A 27717-nucleotide genomic window follows, 5' to 3' on the forward strand; every position below is an offset into this window, starting at 1 on the left:
TTGGTAATAATTTCCACTGAAAGCTCTGGTGTGGCAGCTTGGTCTAGACATCATGATTTATCGCGGAAGCTAAATATGACTAGATGGACAATCAGCGAATTCATTGGGCTTTTAAACGGCTTTCATGACAACGCCAAGACAGGTTTAAATGCTTGTTTGGGGGGATTTAACAATATTTCCTCACTTAACATTAACTAATGTAACTATAAAGCTATGGTAGGCCACTTCATTTTGTGTGGCCGCCTTCTTTACATCGACTGAATAACGTCAAGAAGCGACACTATCCCTTACTAGAAGAATAACTTTCTAAGTTCCTGTATAGGCCTAGTCAATTTAAGGCTGAGACGGCAGTAATGTGAGGTTCAGCTTAAATCTGGTAACCTAGAGAGTTAACGTTACTTTGTAACCTGAGCTGGGTGTGTGATAATGTCCAGTAGGGCAAGTAGCGTCCTCGACCTGAAATAATATGAGCAACAAAAGCTGGACTAAATTAGCCTATTGACGAGCATAGACCGCATCAAAAAAGTCCCGTCTTGCAGGTTTGAGTCAGTGCTCGGCCCCGTCGTATTGTTATTCTCGAGGATTGGCTGCTGTACGGCAAATTATGTATTGAGTAGGCCTACGTCTGAGGAGGGCTGGAGGGAGGCGGGGTAAACGGAGTGCTACGTGTCTTGGTAGTCCCTTTTAAAACCCCTCTCGTCTCTTTCGGTTGCCGCAGCCAAAAGTTTAGAGGTTACAGCCCAAGCGAGCGGCGGTCTCCTCCATCCAGGCCTGTGTGTGTGAGAGTGAAACCCGGTGTTCAGCAGTCCGTCGGCGGCGTTACACTCGTGCGAAATGTCTGGAGTGAAAAAGCTTCGTACGGTAAGTTAGACGTGGAGATAACTGGGAGAGAAAAAAAAGCTGATCTTCAGATAAGCCTCAAATGTATGTCAAAAGTGTTTGAGTGTGTGTGACATTATACTACTATTATAGACTATTACTCTTAACTAACCGATAATATATATGTTGTTACCACCGAGGTCTGATGTGATGGCACAGAAAAAGCAGTGAAAAGTAGACACAATAGTTTGTGACATTTCTCTTCAAAGTAACGCTTGATTGTTGCTCATTTCCCACAACACTTTGTTCGCATTTGTGCCCCTTTTTAACCGTAACTTAACTAAGGTTGCCGGGTGTGATGGTAGTAACGTATCCCTGTCAGTCTGGCCCATTCATAACGCAGGGTGTCTTGTGAGGGAGGAGAAAGAGGCCACTGTGAAACGGCAGTCTGAACAGGAATGCTGCTCACTTGGACGGAATATGTGGAGTCGTGCTAAGAACCAGTGTGAGAATCAGTGGGAAGACCCTACAGAGTGAGCTCATGCATTTGTCCCATGGAGCTGCATTTTGTAGCCACGCCACTCAAGTGGTAGACACCAATTCCACTCAGATAGAGCTGATTATCAGAAACTATTTGATAACTGAACTGTTTAAATCACAGCTGAAGCACACATGTGAAACATTTTTCTGCTTCCAGCTTCTTAAATGTGAGTATTTGCTGCTTTTTTTGAATCATTGTAAAGTGAATATTTTGTTTTTGACTGTTGATTGGACCGAACGAATAATTTAAATTTGTGCACTTGGGCACAACTTTCTGACATTTTATAGACAAAACAATTAACTAAGAAAATAATAGACAGACTAATCGATAATGAAAATGATTGCAGCCTTAAAATCACCTTCAATTTATTGCATATTGTGGTGTGAGTTATTAAGTTTCTTAAAGTTGTATGCCCTTAAAGTACTATTTTCCATTATTACATGAACATATTGAGAGCTCTTCCTTATCATAGTTTTATATCTTTTGATTTTTCTGAGAAAGAGGATATTATATGGTCAAATCAAGAGTTTATAGCACATTTCTTGCACAGTAATGCAGGTTAAAGTGCCTTTTAACAGGACAAGCAAATGTATAAGCAAGTGAAATAAAGTTAAATTGATTAAAATGAAGTAAGAAGTGAAGTAATGGTTTTGCATTGAAGCGTGTCTAAAGAAAGGGCGGTTGTGAAGTTTTCTTTTAAATAAATCCACAAAGTGCCATGACTTCGATGACAGCGCCCAGACTTGAAAAACACATTATGTTGCCATGAGTGTTGAAAGGAAGGGAGGCAGGATAAGGAGCAGTGTGTTGTCTGTTTGCAAGAAAAGCGCTGTTTGTCCACAACTCACCCTTATTGTTTGGGTGTGTACATGCACAAACTGTTGGCTATGTGTCATTTGGGGAAGATCGTGGTCCCCGTTAGTAATGTATAGCTTGTACTGTTGGAGCAGTAGGTCCACTTTGAAACGCTGCTCTTACATGAACGCCACTTCATTATAAGTGATAGTGACAGTAGCATACATTTACACCCTCATGCAGTATTGAATGTCACACTTTTGTTACAAAACCTTTTGTAAACTTCAGCTTATAAGTGATATTTGGTGTGATTTCTATTTTTTTGTACCAGCCATGCCCAAACTGGTTAACTATAATCCCAGAGAGTGTATTGATCCCCTCCACTAGGAAGACAGCCATAAAGTATGTTATTTGCATGCATTTGTGTAAAAAAAGGGGGCTCTTTAAATGCAGATTGTCAGAAAGAGACTCAAACCCTGTGAGGGCAAATAACAGGATCTAGAATTGTAAACTGCTGTAACACTGGGTGGAGGTGTCTATGACCCTAGGAGAAGGAGAGGGAAGGGTGAGTATGCAAAAAGCGATGGGATGGATGTAGGGATGAAGGGAGAGTGGATGCAGAGGGCGAACGTGTGGGCATGAGCACTGCCACATCATCGCTGGCCTGCAGGCAGCACACTGGCCACATTGTCCAGTCAGTCCTCTCCCTTCCTCCATCCCCTCAATGCCCTCCCCCCTTTACCCCTCCCCTCCATAAGTCAATGCAGCCCCATTTATCCATAGCCTGGTCCACATAGTGTCTTTGGACATGGGGGCATGGTAAAACCAGTCATATTCTGCTTAACTGTATTCTAATCACTATGTCAAGTGCCACGACGCTACTGTACAGCGTGTCTATTGCCAACAATAGATTAGCCTACTGTTACTAAGTTAACAAGCCTACTGTTAACTAAGCAGAACAAACAAAGTGAAAGTGGCATGTGTGTTGAGCAGCACAGTTAACCTGATCTGAGATGAATGATAGATTTAGCTCAGTAAATAGTAATGGGATCTGTTTGCTTCTACATCAAGCTGTCTGTATCGTGAGTAATTTGCCTCCGTCTGAGCCTGCGCACGTCCATTTCAGAATCTCAACAGGTCGACCAACGTGGTGTACCAGGCCCATCATGTCAGCCGGAGCAAGAGAGGGCAGGTCGTGGGCACCAGGGGAGGCTTCAGAGGCTGTACTATCTGGCTCACCGGTAAATCCCTAAAGTCTTACATAACATCTGCTTATCAGTCATGAGGTGGCTGATTCCTCTGCTATAGGAACCATGTATTGGATAAGGTTTGATCTTATACGGACTGTTTTAAACAGTGACTAATTCAATCCACTGTCATGTCTCAAGGTTTGTCTGGTGCAGGGAAGACCACCATCAGTTTTGCCCTGGAAGAGTTCCTTGTGTCTCACGCCATCCCTTGCTACTCGCTGGACGGAGACAACATTCGCCAGGGCCTGAACAAGAACCTGGGCTTCACTGCCGAAGACCGTGAGGAGAACATCCGTCGCATCGCTGAGGTGGCCAAACTGTTTGCGGACGCTGGGCTGGTGTGCATCACCAGTTTCATCTCTCCTTATTCCAAGGTCAGAAATCATTAACAGTTACAGTTCATTTAAATAGCTGAAAACATGAACCAAGAAGGTTGATACTAGACACCTGGTGGACTAAAGGGTTTGATAAAATACCTTTTTATCCTAATTTAAAATTATCATCAGTGTGGAATACATTGCAACACTTTAAACTGTATTTAAATTAAATGTACGGCCTATTTTCTTCCATAGGATCGCGAGGAGGCGAGGAAAATACATGCAAGTGCCGGGCTGCCATTTTTTGAGGTGTTCATCCATGCTCCTCTTGAGGTGTGTGAGAGCAGGGATGTGAAAGGACTTTACAAGAAGGCTCGCGCTGGAGAGATCAAAGGTCTGTGTAACAATGGTCACCTCAGCAAACTTTCTCCCAGTGTTTTGCATGCTGCCACTCAGCCACTTATACAAGTAATTCCAAGCCCTTTTTACAGCTTCACCGTAGTTGAGGTTGTACGGTTTTCAGTGACATTCCTTGTTATGGTTATACATTTGTTGCCAGGTTTCACTGGGATTGACTCAGATTATGAGCGTCCTGAGGTTCCAGATCTTGTGCTGAAAACGGGAGAGCTCTCTGTGAACGAGTGCCTCCACCAAGTGTTGGAGCTGCTCAGGGACCAGGTGGGTGTAACAGAGGGGAATCTTGGGCTTTTCTGGTGAAGACACTCAAATAAACCCCCTAAATGTGTCCATGTTGACCCGATGTACTGTACATGTTACTTACACAGGCCTTCACCATCCATCGTAAACGTCAAACACTAATACCTATTAGTCTGCAAGTACACGGAAATATATCCCTATTTAAAAAACCATCATCATCACATAGAAAGTTCAATATTGTCAGGGATGGGCTATATTGACTGGCTTCCTAAAATCAAACAAGGATTTCACATACTAAACATGAAGAAGATTCTTTCACATGAAAAGGGAGGGGTTTGCAAGTCATAGTCAGAGAACATCATGATGATGTTTGGTTGCTCAGAGCAGATGACACTTGACCCCAGTGGGGATAAAAAAAAAACCACTGAATTATTCAGCGGAGAATAATTAACTACAACACATGCACATAATATTAAACATATGATGTCAAAATAAAACACACATGTTGCTCTGTTCTCACGGTAATGTAGGCTTTTCACAGATGAGAAAAATAAAGACAATAAGGTTTTCTCTTGCTCTCAGTGCCATTTTTAACCAAGGTTCATTTACAAATATGTAAAGACACAGGGTTCACATCACAGTGTAACCTTGTTTCTGCTGCCAAGCCTCAAGATGTGCCGAAGGAATATTTGCTGGTAAAGTAAATGTGTAAACACATAAACTTTTTATTGCCAGGTCACTGAGGCATAGGTAACAGCTTAGAGTGATCACGGTTACACAGTTACTAATCAAAAAGCTTGAATTCTACACAGTATGGTAATTAAACATTTCCAGTAATTTGAAAAGCTTTTGAAACAGCTGCTGTATTTTGAAACAGTCAATAAAATTCATGGCAATGCTGTCCGTTTTTGTTAATAATAATAAATACACAAATTTCAATTAGATTGTAATCAAAAGAAAAAGAAATAAAAAAAATCGGTTGACCCGGATGGACATGATCACTATAAGAGGTTTCCACTATAAAACAATGCTGTTTCAAAACTAGTTTGTGAAATGATTTTCTTAAATGGGCCTCCTGTTCCCATAAGTGCATTGCTTAATAAATGCACGAAGGCAAGCTGTGTCACAGTAGGTGTTGAGTAATCATTGTCTGCTCACATGAACTGTGAGTAGACAATGACAATGCAAACTTAAAATGACACATCACAACTGTGATGACTTGGATTACTTATCATAAATAGAACTGCCAAACGCAGCTGGTTATATTTCCAAACATATTAGAGAAGTGCAAATAAACAAGGTGATGGAACATTCACTATCTCTGGAGATGTACTCTTCAGAGTGAGCCACTGTGGCAGAGCTGAAAGAAGTTAGTCCACCAACCTTTCACTAACTAACTACAATAGTTTTCACTTATTCTTATCTTCAAATACAGACAGAATATTTGCAACTGTAACATCTACAACTAAAGACCAAACACAAACACACACTATAAGCCAATACATTAATACAGAGCTGCAACAATTAGTTGATTAATATGGCAACCATTAAAATGCTTATCAATATCTGGTTCCAACTTCACAAATGTGAAGATATGCTTCTTTTCTTTGTCATATATGATAGTAAATGAAATACGTTTTGAACATTTGGTTGGACAAAACAATTTCAAAATATAATTTATTGCTGTGTGAAATAATGATTTCCGTTGACATTTGACAGAATAAACAATAACTCTGATTAATGAATAAATTAATGAACAGATTTAATAATAAAGAAAAGCCCTACATTACCAACCTTCTAATATTCCCCTTTTCTCCTTGTATATAGAATATTGTACCAAGCGGGATCATGGAGGAGCTGAATGAACTCTTTGTTCCAGAGAACAAGCTGAATCTCGCTGTGGCTGACGCAAACACACTTCCCACCATCAGCATCACCAAGGTAACCCACCGCTCCTGTTTATAGGCTACTTTTTTGTCACACAGCAAATAGGCAAGGGGAGCAGTACTGGACATGGCAGAGAGCTGCTCATGATGAGCCCATAAAAAATCCCCACTGTTTGGACAATGTGCACTAATATAACTGATTTGACTTCCCTGGGTACTTATAGAGACAAAGCTCACCAGACACAGCAGTGTGCTCGATGCACTGAAATACTTGTCTTATTAAATTATCTACCTATCTACCAAAAGAAGATTAGTTGTTTGTGTTTTTATTAAACATTTAATTTAATTTAATTATCACAGCGAAAGCCAATTCATGAAGAAAACCTAATAAAACCCTCATCTTCAGTCTATTATTCATCCAAAACTGTGTGTGCAACATGTTTTCTCAAAACCATCTTGTTTGTATGATTTGTAAGGAAGTTAATTTAGTGATCATATGTATATCAGCAGCTATGTCTCATTTAAACGCAGCACAGTGAGGCTTTTAGGCACTCTGCCTCTTTTCCAACCATCCAGTATTCTTACATCCACAATTCATTGATTCTTCCATTCATAGTGTAATTACTGACTTGTTGATTTGTGGATTGACATTTACAAAACACTGAATGCCATCAGTGCTGTTAAATCCGTGGCTTTCCTCAAGTGGAAACGTATGATATTCCGTACAATATGTTACACGTTATGCAAATGTATTCAGTATTGTCTTTTACTGCCTGTAACAAGTAATTCTTCTTTGTCCACAGCTGGATCTACAGTGGGTGCAGGTTTTGGCAGAGGGCTGGGCTAGCCCTCTGAAGGGCTTCATGAGAGAGAGAGAATACCTCCAGGTTTTACACTTTGGCAACCTGCTGGATGGTAAGAGATGCTGCACTTCCATATTCACTCTTCTTACAACCTGCCTCATGCAAGAACCATTCATATGAACAGATTTGTACGAAGGTGTCTGTTACGAGGGATTCGGGAGAACTTGCTGCGTTCACCATTTTTCTCTTATTTAGAATTTAGACCAGTTAGTCTGCTGTTATCCCTACCCACGTTTTTTACAAATGGATTGCATCTTTCATTACTTGGAAGCATTTTTTTAGTTTGAAGATCCTATAAAAATTACACTTCATAATTATGTTGACTCTGCAATTCTAATCAAAATAAAATTCAAAATGTATTCATATAGCCTAACAATATCATCATTAATTTAAATTGGCTAATGATGCTATCATATAACACTACAAAATGACTTAAATTGTGCACTAATTGAAGGTTAATTTGCCTCTGTATATAATCAAGGTCAACTGAAAGTGTCTTAGGTATGTCTTAGGGTGTCTGGGCATTGGAAGAGAGCAAGAGCCTGCTGATATACAGTATTGGTAGAGACAGATGAATGGTTGTTCGGTTGTGCTTCTGCAAATGTGAAAACTTTTAGAGCAGCAGCTCCGCAGAGAGACACCACAATCCAACCCTTAATTCCACTGTTGATGCTGTTAAAAAATATACTTTCCTTTATGGATCTGGGAAAGCAAGACTTCAATCTCAGAACTCATAAAGTTCTTCCTTTTACTCATTTTCTTGAATGAACACTTCCTAAAATATGGGGCAGGACGCGTAGCCTTACAGGGTATTATGGAGGGGTTATACTAATTTAAAATTCTCATGAACGAAAAATATTTATGAATGAGTCTTTTTTTATGACATTAAAATTGCAGTATATAAGTATAACAGTAGAACTGTACAAAAGAAAAAAAATACAGCACATTTCCAAACAGAACTACCCAGTCCTACCCAAACACAGAAACAAGAGGGGTCAACCAAAATACAGAGTGGCTTTCTTAGAAATAGAACAAACAAAAAAAAAGACAGAGAAAATAGAATCATGAGAGAAAATACACAGGTACAACTCCCATACGGAAATCAATAGCATCAATCTGTGTCCACCTCATTGTTTTACTTATGCATCTATAAAAGCAATATACATGAATCTCCACTTGAGGAAATATTTTTTCGTCCTGTATGACATTCTTTCACATGCAAATGTATGAATGTTTTTTTAATTTTCATGTCATACCACTGAAATGGTCCATCCCACATATTATGAGAAACGATCAAATATTTAAATAAAGGCTTCTGGCAGCTGACATTCAAGAAAAATTACTCTTTGCTCCAAACCACATACCCGAAGACAAAGAACCAAAGAACCTATACTATACTGAGTTTTTTAATTATTTCAGCATCTTCTAACAATAACTAATTATTTTTGGTTTCACTGAAAAGCTTCTTTCTAAGCTCATGATATTTATGACCATATAAAACATAATGCTTTCCTTTTTCTGCCTCATTTAACTTGCATAATTAAGAAATCCAATTCTCTCTGCAATACCACGAAACATCCTGTTTCCAGATGTAGTGGTAAGATGCCACACATCAGTTGGGCAGAGAGTTTTTCGTCCTGGGCAGATTCAATTTCACAAGATCTTTATATGAATTTGTAATCTCTAAGTCAGTTCCCAACCTTCTCTGTCTGATGTACTGCCACATCCAAATGTGTTCATTTGAACAGATGTTAAAGTGGATGTTGTTTAACACTGTTAAATACATAAATGTGAATATTACAGTTTTGGGGTTTTTTCAAATTACTGAAATGTCAATCTTTAGGTCTGTTTGGTCAGGTTTCTTTCCTTGCTTGCTAACTAGCTTTAACATACTCTCAATTGCAACATGTGTTGTTCAGGTGTTAGAAATATATATTTAAATTAAAGCAGAGCTTCTATTTTTTCTAATTAATTGCTCCTTTCCACACTCTTACTCTTACTCTTACTCTTGAGTGTGAAGTGCATTGTATCATAGTATTGTATAACTAACATATCTGAAATAATTTTTTGCCTTGGTTCACTGGTTTTGATCACTCTACTGTCTCAGACGGGGCCATCAACATGTCTATTCCCATCGTCCTGCCTGTTAGCACTGAGACCAAGCAGAGGCTGGACGGCTCTGCGGCTGTAGCGCTCGAGTACCAGGGTTCACGCGTGGCTATTCTCAGGAACCCAGAGTTCTACGAACACCGCAAGGAGGAACGCTGTGCCAGACAGTGGGGCACCACATGTCCACAGCACCCTTACATTAAGGTACCGAGGCATTCATCACGTCTTCAACACACACAGTCATAATGCAGACACTATCATTCTCTGGTGTCTACATCATTGTTTAGTTTCACTGTCAATATTGAATAGTATATAGTGGGATTTATTTACATAATTAATTTCATAGGTAATTATTTTACAGACATATTCGGCAAACAGCAACTGGTATTCTCTGTTTATCACCTTGTTCAGATGGTTATGGAGGGAGGTGATTGGCTGGTAGGTGGTGACCTGGAGGTGCTAGAGAGAATCAAATGGAACGACGGACTTGACCAGTATCGCTTTACTCCGCTGGAGCTCAAGCAGAAGTTCAAAGACATGAAAGCAGGTTAGAAAATCTAAACAACTCACAAAACCACAGTAACACTTAAAGAACAGAAAATCACAAAAAAAACAACGTAGCTGCTGATGTGACACGTATGACTAATATAGTTCCATAAATAAAATATCCATCGCAGCTGGTAAATTAAATAAATAAATGTAAACATGAAAGCAATGTATTTAGCAGTGCACCGTTTGTCTTTCAGAAGAACTTGACAAAGGACCAGATGAATAAATGAAATGGTAAATTTAAAGCTGCATGGTGATGTTTGTGATCTGTGTCCAGTGATCAACAGAGACATAATTTATCTTTGTGAAAAGCAATGACCAATGCAATGTGATTACCTGTTTTTACTCCATCTCACTCACTTTGACGTGAATGCTGTGCTCAAGATTGTTTCATTTGTTTAGCTACACCACAATACAATATGTATTTTGGTCATTTTTGTTTTTCAGTATTCTTTGCTGCTCTGTAGTCCCATCCTGAGTTTTGTTTTGTTTTCACTGGTGCAAGCATGTTGTGATGCACACTTAACGGATCAGGCTGACCATGTTCTATATCTTCTTATTGTTAACAAACCCAATGAAAAGACTTTAACTATGTCTCTCAGACCCCAGCTGGTTTATTCCTATTGAATCATTTTGAAACGGTTAAAAAATATATACTTTCATTGTTAGAAAACAAATTCCTAAAATAGCTGGACGCTGAAGTTTCCAGCATAAAGCATACTCAGAGGGAAGAAGACTATTTTCTGCAGCAGATTTTGTATGCTTGTGAGTATTTAGGACGGTATATTAAGCACTTTGTAACTTGTTTTTGAAAAGTGCTCTACAAATAAGGATTATTATTATATGTAGGATCGACACAACAATAATCATGTAGCTCTCTGACACAGAGGAAAGCTAGATTAGGTTTTTTGCCACGTAATACTTTTTAGTAGGATCAATTGAGTGTTTGGGTCTTGTCATGGGATTTGTTGACAATACGAAAAAATAAGAATATCAACAGACTTTTCCTTTAACACAAGCAATTTTGATGCCAAAGTTATTAAACAGTCCATTTGAGTTATGTGGCATTATGAGCATGTTTGTTGTGAGTAAAATGCACAATATTCTTCACATAAGTTTGGACTTCACAGATTATGAAGCTCCACTGTATCGTAATACTGCTTCTGTTATACTATTATACTGCTGCTAATATTACAAATACATATATGTTGTGCTTCTCCATGTTGTCCTCCTTAGATGCTGTATTCGCATTCCAGCTGCGTAACCCGGTCCACAATGGTCACGCCATGTTGATGCAGGACACCAAGCGCCGTCTGCTGGAGCGAGGCTACAAGAATCCAGTCCTCCTGCTGCACCCACTTGGCGGCTGGACCAAAGATGACGATGTGCCCCTGGACTGGCGGATGAAGCAGCATGCTGCTGTCTTGGAGGAGGGTATCCTGGACCCAGCCAGCACCATTGTTGCCATCTTCCCCTCACCCATGATGTACGCTGGACCCACAGAGGTGTGGACCAATGAGTAGTCTTGGCTTAATGTTTAGCCAGAGGTTGCAGTCAGTCTCGTTGTCAACTATTTACCCGTGATATATATGTGCGATTGAATATTAATCTGTATGACTGTAATTTCTCATCAGGTCCAGTGGCACTGTAGAGCCAGAATGATCGCCGGAGCAAACTTCTACATTGTTGGCCGGGACCCTGCAGGAATGCCTCACCCGGAGACTAAACAGGACCTGTATAACCCCACCCACGGAGGCAAGGTCCTCACCATGGCCCCTGGCCTCACCTCTGTGGAAATCATCCCCTTCAGAGTAGCTGCCTACAACAAGACAAAGAAGGCTATGGACTATTACGAAAAAGAGCAGTGAGTGAAGAAACATTTTGGTGAAGAACCTGAGAGTTTCACCTAATATAGGCCCAGATATTACATCCATCACAATGTCCTGTTATCTGCTAAGTATTATTTATTTTGTGAATGAAAAGGACAAAGTGTAGTAGATCACTTTCTCAAATTAGAACGTGTCGCCATGTGTTTTCAGACTTGCTCTGCAGGTGTAATTATTGCGCAAATACATCTGCTGATGCCTCTGGACAAAATATGTGTCCAGAGATGAAAGAAAAAACACACAAACATGAACATAGGTTCCTTTTTTCAGGTAGTAACTTGTAAGGGGAACCAAAGTCATGGCACTTCAGTGAGAATAATACAAAAACCTGTGGAGCAGGTCCTGGAATCAGGAACAGAACTGAAAATGTGCCCAGAGGCATCAGCAGATGTATTTGCAGAGGAAATCTATGATGAGGCCATAATCACAACTGCACAGCAAGTCTGAACAAGTGTAAATATTGTAATATTTGAATAGTCCACAACAGTTACTCATGTCTCCCCCTCTCTCCATACTGCCCTTCCTCATTCCTCACTCTCTTAGACATGCCGAGTTCGAGTTCATCTCTGGAACCAAGATGAGGAACATGGCTCAGAGTGGAGAGAACCCTCCAGATGGTTTCATGGCCCCCAAGGCCTGGAAGGTGTTGGTTGAGTACTACACCTCTTTTCAGAAGGACAAGTAATGACTCAGCTCAACAGCATACTACAAATACACATAGTCGGTTCTTAAAGGGGGTTGAATATACATCCCTTTTATTCGTATTTTAGATGGGTTATTCTTTTATATTAAATAAAAATAAATTGAGAGTGATGAATTTGCTATGAATAACGATCCAGTCTTGTCAGGGTGGGTGTTTTGTACAATAAATCAAAATGACTTCTCTTAAGCAGTTGCAGTATATGCAAATTAATTTAAGCTTTGTATTTTAGTAAATTAAAGTTAAGATTTTTTTTAAATATTAATATTTTAAGTTTAGGAGCGTATCCCAAGGCAGTGTAATCATTTTTGACATTTACATGTAATATCTGAAGGATGCATGACAAAAAAAACAAAGTGTTGATTTCACTTTTATAGCATTTTATGGCAATTATATTTCTGTCTGTCCAGTTATTTGTGTGACCTGTATGAAAGTTACCAATGGTACCTATTTGATTCACATGTATGGATGTCTATTAATGAATCATGTTGATGTTTAAATGTGAAATACAACATAGATGTTTTTTATAATGTAAAATGTGCCTTTCTCTCAAATATCAACATTATAAAAACAGCCATTGTTTAAATTTCTTGCTGGTGTTTGCCTGAAATGAGATTTGTGTGATGTTATGAAGTGGGCATGTGCATTCATGTAATACAGACCAGAAATTTTAGCACTACAAAGTATGTTAAATGCAGTAATAAAGGAGTTTATTTGTTAATATGAAACATTGGTGACTGTCTGGTACTGAGATATTGTGTACTTAAGCCTTAAAAAGACACCCTTTCATGTCATCTATTTAAATGTTTTCTTTTTATTGTCCTGGTTTAGCCTATGTGTCACTGGTATTGCAATATACCTAACTTCTGTCTGTACAAGGTGCATACTCATTAAGTGAAGGTTGTAAAGGTTGAAGTTGATTGGGAAGTGTGGCATCCCCGGGACTGCAAAAGCCAAAAGGGCACTGCTGCCATCTGCTGGCAAGAACTGTTGCAGGAAAACACAAGCATTACAGGAGGAGAAATTACTGTAAATGCATGTAAAAGGGCACAGTCACTTTGGGTTTTTCTGACAGGAGGTAGGCTCTATAGCTGCACCAAACCCAAATATAGTCCTGTGTGTCTACCTCTTAGATGTTCCGCTAAACAGAGTGAACTAGACTAGCAGCACAGTCAACAGTGGTGATCTTAAATGGTCTAATATCTTAGCACATTTGTTTGCACTGGGAAACACTGGGTTGTGCTCTAGATTGGCTTTGCCAGCTAGATCTTTCATAACAGATTAAGAAGATCCTGAGACGCTTTCAAATTACACTTAAGAGATGGTTGAGTGAACTTGAAGGATTTATTAATTTTGCCAGTCATTAAGCTGTAAGGGCTTACATTGCTATTGAGATGAGTGTTCGTCTATGAGGAGAACCAGTCTCCGTTGTAAGAAGCAGATACCTAATTAGCCTCACACGGGATCAGATCATTTAATCTGCGATGTTCCAGGTAACCCCATTTAAATCTGCTGAACTGCACCCTCAGTGCTTTATAAAATCTCCAACTACTGAACATCCAACATGTCATGTCACTGACCAATGACCAGGAGGGCTGCGCATTTAAATCTCTTGTGTCCTCATGAACAAGTCACATTTCCACTCAGGTGCACTGGCATGAAGACTTCACAGCTGTCATGTTGCACGGTAGTGGGCTGAGTAGGGCCAACTGGTTCCAGATGAAGACTGATTTTTACACACAGTTCATTAGGAGAGATTGTATCCTCAATTATTTTAGCCCCTCTCATAATAGTAATGGGCCCTGTCTCCAGAGTCACTTTCTGATAGGCGGAAACATATTCACATGCAGTGAGCTGCAACTAATGATTATTTTTGTTGTTGATTAATCTGCCAGTTAGTTTTCCAGTGAGTCACTTAATCAATTGCTGTTTAACATGTCAGAAAATAGGGAGGCGTTCCAATCACTATACAAGTCCAGGTCCAAGGTGACAATCCAAACCAAAGATTTTCAATTTAGTATCCTAAAGGAATGTGAAAACCGGTAAATATTTATGTTTGATCAGTTGAAGCCAGTAAATTTTTGGCACTTAAACGATTAATCTATGATAAAATGCTTTTTTTCTGTAGATGGACTAACTGATGAATTAAGTAATTGTTCATGCTCTAATCCAAACCCTGTAAAACACTACCTTTCAATTTACTTCAGATAACTTTTTTAGTTGCATGTTTGGATTACTTTTTTGTGTTAATAACGTTATTGTTAATGTTGAACATATGATCATACAACTTTAGACTATGAATATATCTTTAATTTTAATATACAAGGCACAAGGCTGTTTATTTTCTACATACACAGAACGTAACATATAATTAATTGTATTTTAAAATATGGTAACATAAAAAATGCATAATGTGATTAATTCACTGCTAGAGTGCGTCAATAAAAACAATGTGAACAATAGCGTTGACTGTCTGTGGCCAGTGCAATTAATAACGTTGGCATCATTTAGGATTGAGGAGATTGTATAAGAAAGAGACAAAAGAAATGCAAAATACATTAATTTTACATTGTAAACATGATAAACGTCTTATAGATTGATAGGTTACACTGGTGTATTTGCCTTAGTATGAAATGACAGTTTAAACCGCGAAAAGTGACATTATGTTGGAAACTTCCCTAATTACAGACACACGTGATCACTTTGACAGAAGGGAGCGTCGCACGCGGACTCACTCTACCCTTCCGCATGAAGCACGAGATAACTCGGTTGTTGCGCTTTTTAGGGTTGAAACAACTACAAACGTCAGTAGTTGCTCATCGGCATCTAATATTAATTATTGAAACATTATTAGTTAATACTGTATTTGGCGGTTTAAATTAAACGGAGGCACTATATAGAGAAGGCGGAGGGATCTTTGTTCTAAAATCCCAGCCTGCTCTACCTTCTTTTTTTCCTTCGGTGGAGGCCATGATGGGAGCCTGAGAGTTCAGCTGGAGCGAGAGGAAGGAGAAAAGAAGATGATTCCCCGGGACGGAACTGTCAAACCAATCTGTGCAGATTTCTGATCTTTGAGTAGTCTATATACATTTAAGGTGGAGACTGTCACTTTTTTTCAGATGTGTTCTTGGCAATCAGTCGATGACAATGTTGAATCGTTAGGAGGCTTTTGGATCGAAGAAGGAGGTAGCGTTAGCCATTGTTGCTAGCTAGCGAGCTAGCTAGCTAGTTAGCTAGCGAGCTAGCTGCGTCTGAGTGACTGGATACGGGTTTCGGGAACCGGTGAGTTCTCTGTCCTCTTGCTGTCAATCGTAGCGGCTGCGATTGAGCCGCAGACTTGGACCTTGTCTGGCATCTAAAGTTTTTTTTCTGAGGAGAACTGCATGTATTTTAATCGGGGGTATTCGCAAGACGAATTGCAGGATTGGGAAAGTCGGGCCTGCACGGAGGAGCAGAGGAAGGCCCGTCTTTATGATCCAGAGGAAGCCCTCCTAATCCTACCGACGGCACTGCTAGCTCTGCTGGCTAGCTCGTCTTAGCGAGGACCTGCAAAATTCAGAGAGAAGCCAGAGAGCAGACCCACTGACTGCGACGCGCACGACCAGACAGCCAATACTAGAAAAACCTGTTTTCATAATTTTACCCCCTAAAGACTCCTGTCACCTGCTACAATGGCTGCGATTATAAAAGAAATGGTCAGCCGGAACAAAAGGAGATATCAAGAGGATGGGTTCGACCTGGACTTAACATGTATCCTTCACTATGTTCCTTATTTTCACAGCACCCGGGATATCGACTGGTAATGTGTAATGGTTGCGTTGAGTAGTAGAGTTGGAAACTGAACTGTCAGTGGAGTAACGTGAGGTAGCTTCCCTGCTAACTTAGCTTGCGAGCTAGTTTGGTCAGACAGCGGAGCTTTGCTGTCACCCAGCATGTTTGAAAGATGGTGGATCTGTCAAACCAGCACACATACATGTCACAGTCATATTGTAGCTGGAAGATCCCGTTCAACTGGACATTTAGTGTGTTTTTAAATAAGAAAAAAGGCCATTTAACTCGCATACCAGTCACCCAGTGGTGGACCTTGTGAATTTGTTAGTGGCATTAAGTCAGGTTTTTTTTTTTTATCAGTTAGTATTTGAAGGCAGGTAGATGGTGTCCAGTATTTATCGAATTTCCTTCTATTTCATGGTGTGTGGTGTTTTTTGTTGTTTTTTTTTGTAACGTTAGTACATGTATATAGGATATATGTAATTGCTTTATAATGTAGGTTTCTGGTTTATGATGCAAATAGCCATACATCCCCCTCACCTCGCCTCACCTCACCTGTGTCCTCTGGGTGAGTATTCATTGATGGATTTCAACAAATCAACTCAAATCAACATTTTCCTTTCCCACTTATGGAGATACAATTATTTCCAGATCTAAGGCTATTTCTGGCCCCTCTGCTGGACTCATTTCTCATCTATTGCCACTGATAGCAGTTGACCTGGTTCCCTAGTGCAGTATCACTCTGTACTAAAGTTGGTACTTTTACCTATTTGGGCTGGTGATAAACTAGTTTAGCAGCTATGTGCTTGACCATGGCCAACTAAATGCAAAATCTAATGTGTTGCATTGCTGATAGAGGTCATGGTTGCGGTAGATGCCTCTGCTCTGTATCAAGATGTCAAACCGCCTTTTGAGTCCTGGCTTTGATGTTTGAGGTTGTAGGGCTGAGAGGAGCAGTTGATTTTTAACTGATGAGTCGACCCACACAAGATCAGTGTGCAACAGTTTAGGTGAGTGATTGTTGGCTGTTTGTTATTTTTATGTTTGAGAAGTTTTTATGCTTTTGGTCTCTCAAATGTGAGCATTAGCTGGCTTTCTTAGTCTTCTACAGTAAGTTGAAAATGTTTATGTTTGGGACTGTAGGTCAGATAAAACAAGACATTTGAAGATTTCAACTTGGGCATTTTTCACTGTGTTTTGACACTTTCTGCACCAAACAATTAGTCAACAAATCGAGAAACTCATTCAGTAATGAAAAAGACTGATGCAGCCCTATCTGGTTCTGTACAGTATGTTTAAAAAAAAAAAAACTTGAACAGGCCTTGTAATTTATGGCTATAATTTCCACTGGTTGTCAGCATCGTTGCATTTACTCGATAACATTGCAGAGAAGCCTTACAGAACATAGAGCTGAGCGCTCATTACATTGATTCAATATTGCCACTAAAGATGACACATTGTACTAAATTCAGGCAGTAAGTTGCGATGTAGATGTGTCTGCAGATGGTTAAATGCGTGACACTGTTTTGAGCAGATGTTTCTCACCTGGTTTCATAATGTGGTGAAGCTTGTGTCATGTCTCCGTGGCAGGACTCTGTGCATTGTGCCACTAGAACTTTGTGCAGGTGTGAAGAGGGCACACCACTCAAAAGTGGTATCTCTCTTTGGCTTGAAGTCTCTTCTTGTTCAGATGTGGGCCCTTTTGAACCATCCCTTTTTTTTATAATTTTTTTTGGCGTGGTATCTAAAAACAATATGGGCTTTCTGCAGTTATGTAATGCTGTATCACAGTTCTGGGAATTGCCCTTAAAATAGAGTTGCCAGTGATCTTGTATCAGTGTTGCTGTCTGAGTGCTCTCTCCCTCTCTTACCCTCTCAGCCCACCACCTCTCCTTTGCTCTTTTTCTTTACTGCTCCTACTTTAATTCTCCCTCCCTCTGCGTGCCCCCCTTTCTCTTCTCTCCTACTTTCCTGTCCTCCCCACCCCCTCCTCGCTTGGCGGTTCCCACTCTCCCTTCCCCACCCCCCTCCCCTCTTGCTCCCAGTTGTGGATTTGGCGTATATGCATAGAGCTGAGGCAGGGCTGGCTTTAAAGAAAAGGCGTGCCTGAAACGGCAGATTTTTTTTATTTTTTATTTATTTTTTGCTTCTTCTCTCCTACTTGGAGCTTCCGTCGGGGTCCCGTATGTGCGTTTCCTCCCAGCTGCAGAGACCAAGCCCCCCATGCCCTGGGCTGAGGCTCTCCTGGGAGCTCTGGAGCTTTTTAAAACACTTCTAATAGCCTGACTGGGATCACTCTGCCAGTATGTCCAAGGTTTAAGAGTAGCCCATCAAATTGCATAGAAAACCTGTATTTGGCTCCCAATTAGGTCTTTGAGGCATTAATGGATGGGATTATGGATCAGTATGTACAGATAGCCTACTCAGTCATGAGCTACAGGGAAGTAGCTTGGAAGTATGCAAATAATGCCATAGATGAGCTATTGGGCTTGTTGAATTCATGCCTCAATGTCTATGTTGAGCGTACCTCTGCTGTGTTAGTGTGCTTATTGAGTTCCTCTTACAGGGTTTTTTTGAAGGCCGCCATTTAGCAAATTTTTCCCCAGCTAAAAATGTTTGAAATTGCATTAATCTTTGTGTATATGTCTGCTTATTCTGGATTTCAGTATTTTTCTATACTAGCAGGTCTACTTATTGGATAAGGAACTGTATCTGTGCGTGGGCCATGAAAAGGGTTGTTCTTGTGCAGGTGTGTGTGCACACTAGCAGAGTTGAAGATCGTGCTATGCCCAAACCGCTTTTTCTCGCACCAGAGGTAGTCAGATGCGTGTGTCAAATTTTTCTGACCAGTTAAAAAGTGATTTGACTCTGGAAAAATGAGGTCCGCTTGAAAAGAAACAGACACATCCAATTAGAATTATTCAGCTTTTCTATTTTTGACGCCATGGCACAGGAAGTGTAAGAAAAAGGTTGCCCTTTTAGTCAGTGGTTAAAGTGTGAAATCCCACAGCTTATGGCGACAAGCAGACTTCAGTTACAGGTAGGCGTTTGCAGCCGAGCCTCAAAGACATGCGTGCCAACTCAATTATTCTTTTTGCTGCAACATGACACTGATGTGTGCCTTTTTTAAAGATTGCACTTGTGTCACCGTATAATTGGCCCCGACATTTTCCATCACTATCCTGCAACCCCGTTCAGCGATGTAAGGCAACTGGAAAGGCAGCCAGGTGTAGCGCGAGAAAGGTCGTGCAACCAGAACTTAAACTTGTAGTGGAATCTGGTGTGTGTGGTTTGGAAAGTGTTGCTTTTGTCCATCACTGAACTGTCTTTGCCTTCTGCTGCATGTGCTGCAAACCTGCAAGGCGGAACACAAGGGATGTTTTGTTTCTTTTAATTTTTTTTTTCCCCTACCTGTGTCTTTGTGTCGCCTGCGTTCAATCACATAGATATTGAAACCAGTATGGCTGAGCTCGAAAGAGAGATAAGCCGAACACTTGCGATCGTCCCAATATAACTTTTGGGCTCTAAAAATAAATGCAGGTCAGGGAGCGGGAACTCTCCTCGTGCACCCACATGTGGGCCTGGCTCATGCAGGAACGCGGTTACTCCCGTCCTCTCTGCCTGCTCCTTACTGTCAAGGCCATCTGTCACAACACACATCGCCCCTCCCCTGCGTTCCCATCTATCCATAACTACAATGACACACTCGTTGACATTAGCTGAAACTTTTTCACGCTCTGCTGCTCGCCTCTGCATCATTGTAATTGGTAAATAGCAAGTTCTTCCAGAGTAGCTTCTTATTTCAATAATGTATCATTTTAGACCTGTTACATAGCTGTTGAAAGCATAGGTAGGTCTACTCATTCTGTAAGTTAAAGATGTGCTGCTCTACGCCTCTTTAATTGCGCCTTTCACAGGCATGCACAGTGTACATTTCCTTGACCCCTTCCTGAACAGATATCTACCCAAACATCATCGCTATGGGCTTTCCAGCAGAGAGACTTGAAGGCGTGTACAGAAACAATATAGACGATGTAGTACGGTGAGTTGTGTTGCTTCTGCTATGTGATCATAGAAAAGGGAAATGTAAGTTAAAAGCATTTAGAGAATTGTGTTTATTTATTTTTATTACATTTATTTTTCTCTGCCAGATGACCTAATAAATATATTCTCTTATCTGGTTATGTTCTCTCTTGCAAACAGGTTTTTGGATTCGAAACATAAAAACCATTACAAAATCTACAACCTGTAAGTGTTCCGCATATTGTTTGTACCTGAACTGGTGGTTTACTTAACAACTTCCTCTGTGTTCGCTAACTGGGTTTATGTTCTTCCCATTTCAGCTGCGCAGAAAGACACTACGATGCTGCCAAATTTAACTGCAGAGGTAGGCCGTTTTACATCATCTTCTATAGATGCTTTCCCGCTTTAAAAAAAAAAAAAGGCACGGAAAATGTCCACTGTGTCCTTCTTCCCTGTCTTGTCTCTAACCGGTCTGTTCTGTGTGCTCCCCTCCCCTCTGGTTACAACTTTGCGTGGGCCTTCATCCGGTCATGCATCAGTTGCACAGTACCCCTTCGAAGACCACAACCCTCCTCAGCTGGAGTTAATTAAACCATTTTGTGAAGACCTGGACCAGTGGCTCAGCGAGGATGACAATCACGTGGCGGCCATCCATTGTAAGGCTGGGAAGGGCCGCACTGGAGTCATGATCTGCGCCTATCTCCTCCATCGAGGCAAATTCCTGGAGGCCCAGGAAGCGCTCGACTTTTACGGTGAAGTCAGGACAAGGGACAAGAAGGTGAGAGATCAGTCGGAGACCAAATGTCTCAACATGGCAGCTTTTTATCACTTCAGATCAGCTGTTGCAAATGGAGCTGGAGCTAATTATTTTAATTCAGTCTACAGATTAGTTAATTGCCTACAGTTAATTGGTTAATTGTCTTGCCCAAGGAGGCATATTCAAATTGCTTGCCAAAAATCTACAGATATTCATATTTATAATGATGTAAAGATTTTCAAGAGAAAATCAGAAAATACTCACTATTAAGTCGCTGATCCCAGAAAATTTTTGCCGTTTCTGCTAGGGATGAGCATTTTAAGCAGAAATACTATTCGATAGTCACTGGGAACTATTCGACCATTCTTCGAAGATTGCCCCAGAGAGTTGTTAGTACGTAGGTGGCAGCTCATAGTCCGGGCCCCTCTGATGATGAATGGTAGCGAGACGTTGTGGTGGCGTTCACTCTGTAAACAGAAACTTTATTTACTCCCCAACACCAGTAAAAACAAAGAGAAAATATTTTTTAAGACAATAGTTGCATAATCTATTTGATGATAAAAAAAATAAGTAATTGTAAAAATGAGTATTAGAAAATTGGAAAATCATAACCCATTCCTAATTTTTGCTTGAAAAGTGACCTGATTATCAAAATAGTTGTCGATTTTATATGTAGCTTCAGCTTTATTTGCAAACACTTGAACACACACAGGAAAGAGAACATGATTTGTGCATGCAGGATGTCTAAACACTGTTCCTCTTGTTGCAGGGAGTAACGATCCCAAGCCAGCGCCGCTACGTCTACTACTACAGCTACCTACTGAAGAACCACCTAGAGTACAAGCCAGTGGCGCTGCTTTTCCACAAAATGGTGTTCGAGACTCTCCCAATGTTCAGCGGGAGCACCTGCAGTGAGTCATGGCTCATGTTCAACTCTTAACTCCAAACTAGGGCGTAGGCATGCATACTGCTGTTCAGACAGAACGAGGGCCTTTGGGTGTGTTGCGCGTTGCAGGGCTCACCCACGCTGCAGTTTAGCACCATGGAACAGAGCAGGTCAGCTACGGTAGAGTTGAGTCGTCCTGTGCCGGGATTTTAAGTGTGGCTGAACTCACTGCAGTATTTTTTATTTTTTTACTAACAAGGGCGGCTTCTTATTGATTAAGTCCTGTTGTTGCTGCTTACAGCGAGGCCAACTCATTCTCTGCCTGCTTAAAGAAAAAAGAGCCTTGTTGAATCAGACCCCCTCTGTTTGTCGTCATGGAATTTTTAAACGTTCATGAAAATAGAAATCGATTTGCCTTCTTAGAATTTTACTTTCTCGCAAACCTCCAAACTCTTGCAAAGTTGAACGACGAGGTATTTGAGCTATCATTTTTCTTTTTTAGCTTCCTCAGAAAGATTGCCTTTATAGGAGTCCGGCTGTGTTGTGCTTTCAATTGTTCTGCTGTGTAATACTTTCTTTCTGCACACAGTATTCAGAGAAATTACAATATGCACTGTTTAAACAGACGAGAGCACTTAAAGCCCCGCATGAGGCAATTTAAACTGTGCACTCACACACCGGATAGTACAGTAAAAGCAAGTTTTATTTGCTTGCACATAACCAGGAAGTAACTAAAAGTCAGTGATAGAATTTAAATACTCATGCTCAGTGATTTATTTTTACACATAATGGCACAGTGCTTGAGAGTTAAGTCACTGTAGCTAATTTCAGTCATGAGTATTTACATATCACTGCATGTTTGCTCAGAGATCATGACGCTCTTTCACCTCTCAGTAAAAATGCATGGCTATTGTCAATGTCTATATTTTCCTAACATGTTAATGCTGTGTATTTGACTGTATATAGATCTCTATTATGGTCCTAGGAGGGGGGGGGGGGGGACTTTAAATAATCCTGTTTTTCCTCTCAAGCCCATCTGAGTCACACGCTAGGCTTTTTTTATATCTGTATTTGTCCGTTTTCAACTGTTGGTCAGAAAAGGCGCCTCTTCTTTTTTTATTTCTGTGGCTTTTTAACGCCGAACACCTGCCTGTGCACGGCAACCATGACTATATTGATCTTTGTCTTCCCTACTAACTCCCATTTTAAAAAAAAAAAAAAAAAAAAGTAGTTCGACAGAGTTTGACATCTTAATAAAGTGTGTGTGTGTGTGTGTGTGTGTGTGTATATTTTACTCTTAATAAACATGTACAAACAAACCTTTTTCTAGCCTCCAGGTTTTCACTCACCCCAGCAGTAAAAGTAGAGAAGCTAGTTTGATATTTCTGTAACAAATAAGTCAACGTAACGGTTTCAGTTTGTTAAATTTGCCGTAGAATACTCTGATGTTTTGTGGTGGTTGGTGATTGTCAGCAATCTCAAGTTCCCGCTTTCCTCCTTCCCCTTTGTGCATCTCAACACACCAGGTGCCATGTCAAATGTTTAAGATGCACACCTTCATTTTAAAGTCATGCACTGTATGTTTTATATGCTATGTAGATATGGATATCTGTAAATATTTGTGTAGGGCTCCTGTGTTTGTGCCTGCTGTGCTGTCAAGCCACTGACAGACCAGCAAGGTCCCCTTTCTGATAATCTCCTTTCTTTCTCTCCAAGGGGACAGTACCGTTAAAAACAGGAGTGAGCCAACCCCTCAGGGCTTCAAGAAAGGGAATTGGCATTGGGGTAAATGAGCCTTTCATCCATTGTTACTACTTAAGTCATTTCCTTTTTATATGATCCTGCGATCCAGCAGGCAGCAGTAGTCTGAGCTAGACATGTTGCCTAGCAGGGTAGGCCTAGCTTCCAGTAATATGTCATCTCCAACACCACACCCACCCTGACAGGAAGAAGGAAGGGTTAAATTATTCTATAAGCAACCTGTTGCGCAGGTCCAAGACCAAACCGTGACTGTCTATCAAAATTGTGTGCAATGCCTGGTTCTGTGTCTCTGTAGCTTATGTTCCCTTACTCCTCCTTAATTTAATGTTTTTGCACTTATTCAGTAGTGGGTTCTTTTGTCTTGCTATGTTGATTCACTCCTGTCTCACTCGCTCCATGTTTTTTCTGTCTCTTTCCCGGACTTTTTGTAGATCCCCAGTTTGTGGTGTACCAGCTAAAAGTGAAGATCCACACGTCGAATCCCGCTCACACGCGGCGCGAGGACAAGCACATGTTTTTCGAATTCCCCCAGCCGCTGCCAGTTTGTGGAGACATCAAAGTGGAGTTCTTCCATAAACAGAATAAGATGATGAAGAAGGTTAGTTGTGTGTGTGCGCGCTCAGGGGCTTTCATCGTAGCTTTATTTTCTTGGTCCTTGTCACTGAGCTCATTTTGGTTGTTGAATGTCATGATCTGCTTGGTCAAAGAACATCAGTGGCATTTCACTGAAGCATTTAGAAGAGATCAGAAAAGTAGCATTTACCAAAGCCTGATAATGGCTTGTTCCTCTGTGCCATAGACCGCCTATTGTCCAAAAAAACGATTAACAACCCATTAATTAGCTGCGCCGTCGCCACTGGCTGACAAGTTCCTTCAATACCATGAACACTGTAGTTTATTTTGAGTCAAACCCACATTCACCATCCTGCCGCCGTAGACACAACAAATGTCCATGGAGGAAAATGGTCTGTAACAAATGGACTACTAACTCCTGTTTGAGAAATGTTTGCTTTAAAAGTAAAACTATATTTGTGAGTTGAAGATTTGTCTGTAGTAAAAACAAATGGTCTTGGGGCCGAGTGCACAGATAGGGTAAGGAAGTCGGAAAGTATTGAGAGACAGACATGTTGTTGTTTTTAAGCATTAACCAACAAACCTTGTTTGGCCCACTTTCTCATTACATCTACTATCTCATCAACTCTGCCCTCCCAGGACAAAATGTTTCACTTCTGGGTGAACACCTTCTTCATCCCTGGACCAGAGGAGAGCGGGGACAAGATGGAGAACGGGGCGGTGAACAATGCAGAGAGCCAGCAGGGGGTACCGGGCCAGGGCCAACCGCAGAGCGCAGAGTGCAGGGACAGCTGCAGGGACAGCAGCAGGGAAAGCGACAGGGACTACCTCATCCTGACGCTCACTAAGAATGACTTGGACAAGGCCAACAAAGACAAAGCTAACCGCTACTTTTCGCCAAACTTCAAGGTAAAGATTTAATTTGGATATTAGCTGGATAAATTGTTTATATTTAAGTATGTTGTTGAATAATGTCAAATTAGTCTGTTTTTCTTGAATGAGCAGTGATAAGACTTGTTTATGATATTTAAGGTTTTTTTTTGTCTTGTTTGCAATTCCAGGTGAAGTTGTATTTTACAAAAACCGTGGAGGAGCCGAATTCTGAGATAGGCACGACATCCGTCACCCCGGACGTTAGCGACAATGAGCCAGACCATTATCGATACTCTGACACCACTGACTCTGATCCGGAAAATGAACCTTTTGATGAAGAGCAGCACACACAAATCACAAAAGTGTGAACTCTTTTTAAACAGGAAAAAGAAGAAAGTATACACCAGAAAAAAGGAGAAAACTTGAATATAAACTCAAAAGAAGAACCTTTGTCCCTTCCCTCGCCCAGACGGCAATAGAATATCATCATGTCAAATGCCAATTTTAGGGAAAAAAAAGATAAATATCCTGACCAATATATTGTTTTTTTATTTTTCTTTTTTTCTTTGGCACAGCCATATACCATGTTCGAGGTATTGACACTGTTGCTCCATGGGAAAAGGTGCTGTAGCTATAAAAAATGTGTGTACATACAGATGGGTGACAAATGAAAGGAACAACCAACATGAAGTGTCTTAGGATGGAGTCAGGCCGCCACGATCCTCCAGCACAGCTTCAGTACTCCTTGCCAAGTCTGTGGAACTCTATTGGAGGGATGAACACCACATTCCCTCATATATATACATATATACATATACACACACACACACACACCACCTTTTTATATAATCAGGTAATCTCATTGGGATCAAGCTCTCTTTTGTAAGAGATGGAGAGAACAGAAAGGAAAAACAAGCATAGCCAGACATAACAAAAGGACATCACTAAATAGATTTGAAGATGAAAGTTTATATTATATCATTTGATTTTATGGAGGTGGTGGTGGAGAGCATTGTCTTACACATTGGTCCAAAATCTTCCATAGGTGTGAAACTGGGTTGAGGTATGGTGACTAAAGTCTGTAGTATTTTATCATTTTCGTATTCGCCAAACCATTCAGTGAGCCCTGCTGCACAGAAGCATTTGATATGTTTTCTCCACTACTCAGGTTTTTCCTTTTTAATTTGTCCCCCGTCTGTATATACATGCATATATAAACAAACTTTTTTTGTGTCAAAGACAATGGAAAGAGTACCACAATCAGGAGACGGGAGTTGAAGTGTGGGAGAAGTTAGAATGATATACTAGGACTATGCTGCTCCTTCTCCTGTCTAAACCAAGGCCAGTGCTGCAGTCACTTTGTTTCACTCCCTTTCTTCTCCTCCCCCTTTCTCCTCATCTTTTACTCTCCCTCCATCCGATCCTCCTTTCCTTATCCTCCTTTACTGTGAATGCTTCTTGTGCTCTTTGCAGGCTGTCTCACGTGACTTTCGGTCTTTGTGCAGTGCAAACTGCATGCGGGCAGTGGGTTGGGGGTGGGTGGGGTTATGAAGAGGCTGTGATGATGTCTAAAGCATTGCCATTCCTGTTCCCACTGTGTATACGTTAAATTATGCAGAACAAGGTATCCCATGTAATTGTTAATGTTTTTTTTATCCTAAGATAATAAAAATATAATACACAAAACAGCAGGGAGACAAGTGTTTGCAATAATGTCAACACTACATTTAAAGGACTGGTGATTTGCATGTATTGGAATTGGCGTCCATCCCTAATAAATGTATGCAATGTTGTCTTTTCTTAAAGAAACCAGCTTTGAGACGTGTCTTCTGCATGGAGTTCCCCAGTGCTTTGAGTCATGCTCAGAAAATTACTTCAGAGGTTTATGTAAAATTCTCCATCTACTCGCAGTTGAAAATGAAATTCTGTAAAATGCAGTTGTCTTCAAACTGCGGGGCCAACTGAGTTGTTAACTTGACGCCATTGCTGTCAACTAAAGTGGCAGCACCCAGCCTATGCGTCTGAATTTGAGCGAGGTGGAGCATGTGCACAAGCGCTGTGACTGAGAAAAATGCTGTATAACAGGTTGTTGTCGTTGCAGCTGCTGGAGCTGTGCTAACAGTAACTTCCTGCTTTAAAGGTCAGCGCTGCAAATAGCGGGTGGAACCTGAGGTAGGGAAGTGATGGAAGCATTATTATTAAAAGTTCAACTGAGGGCGAGGAGCCCACTTCAAACAAATAAGTGACTCAACCAGGGAGTTGAGCGCTTACTTTAATGGTTTGGTGAGAAAAAGCACATCAATCTGTTGGAGAGGCAACAGTTTGCTTTCATTCAAACTTGACAGTTCATTGTTCACACAACTGAGCTTTCACTCACAGCTTTTTGATAGATCAGATGGATCATTGTTCTTCGGATTTCCTGAAACAGTTTCAAAGCAAACTGACCTATGAGCTCTTATTAAAAACATTAACATTTGTGAACCAAAAGCAGCCTGACCTCATACCAAACCCATCAATGTTGCATGCAGAGTGGCTGCTACTGGTTAAGCAAGGCGTTCTCCACATGAAGTGAGCAGAGGAAGGAAAGGCTACCAACCCAGGAGGGAGGAGCGCAAGGCCTCGGGTAGATGGGCCTACTCTGCTCGCAGGCTTATGCATCTCCCAAAATGAAAGAGTAACAGGATTAACGACCATGTCGCTG

General features: G+C 40.7%; 2 protein-coding genes across 2 annotated transcripts; both read left to right on the forward strand.

Moving 5' to 3' along the window:
• Nucleotides 1–472: 472 nt before the first annotated feature.
• LOC119917533 (bifunctional 3'-phosphoadenosine 5'-phosphosulfate synthase 2-like) lies at nt 473–13100 on the forward strand. The gene is made up of 12 exons (XM_038737897.1): nt 473–861; nt 3282–3396; nt 3544–3779; nt 3978–4116; nt 4282–4400; nt 6207–6320; nt 7069–7180; nt 9236–9441; nt 9649–9784; nt 11023–11291; nt 11421–11650; nt 12216–13100. The coding sequence occupies exons 1-12, from the start codon at nt 835–837 to the stop codon at nt 12355–12357; spliced, it is 1845 nt and encodes a 614-aa protein (XP_038593825.1). The 5' UTR covers nt 473–834; the 3' UTR covers nt 12358–13100.
• Nucleotides 13101–15132: 2032 nt separating this feature from the next.
• Nucleotides 15133–26704, forward strand: ptena (phosphatase and tensin homolog A). The gene is made up of 10 exons (XM_038737344.1): nt 15133–16122; nt 20101–20185; nt 20347–20391; nt 20487–20530; nt 20706–20944; nt 21693–21834; nt 23526–23594; nt 24002–24168; nt 24783–25052; nt 25205–26704. Exons 1-10 carry the CDS (start codon nt 16044–16046, stop codon nt 25382–25384), a joined length of 1320 nt encoding a protein of 439 aa, XP_038593272.1. The 5' UTR covers nt 15133–16043; the 3' UTR covers nt 25385–26704.
• The last annotated feature ends 1013 nt before the right edge of the window (nt 26705–27717 follow it).

This window comes from Micropterus salmoides, unplaced genomic scaffold, assembly GCF_014851395.1.
Source record: "Micropterus salmoides isolate LMB-PRFRI ecotype aquatic unplaced genomic scaffold, ASM1485139v1 Ms_hic_scaffold_22, whole genome shotgun sequence".
Lineage (NCBI taxonomy): Eukaryota > Metazoa > Chordata > Actinopteri > Centrarchiformes > Centrarchidae > Micropterus > Micropterus salmoides.

Excerpts from the sequence above, each read along its gene's own strand:
- LOC119917533 (XM_038737897.1), top strand. The coding sequence starts at position 835 with ATGTCTGGAGTGAAAAAGCTTCGTACG. Across the intron at positions 4,117-4,281 it reads TCGCGCTGGAGAGATCAAAG|GTTTCACTGGGATTGACTCA; the intron begins GTCTGTGTAACA and ends ATTTGTTGCCAG. Across the intron at positions 4,401-6,206 it reads TGGAGCTGCTCAGGGACCAG|AATATTGTACCAAGCGGGAT; the intron begins GTGGGTGTAACA and ends CCTTGTATATAG.
- ptena (XM_038737344.1), top strand. The coding sequence starts at position 16,044 with ATGGCTGCGATTATAAAAGAAATGGTCAGCCGGAACAAAAGGAGATAT. Across the intron at positions 24,169-24,782 it reads AGAATAAGATGATGAAGAAG|GACAAAATGTTTCACTTCTG; the intron begins GTTAGTTGTGTG and ends CTGCCCTCCCAG. Across the intron at positions 25,053-25,204 it reads ACTTTTCGCCAAACTTCAAG|GTGAAGTTGTATTTTACAAA; the intron begins GTAAAGATTTAA and ends TTGCAATTCCAG.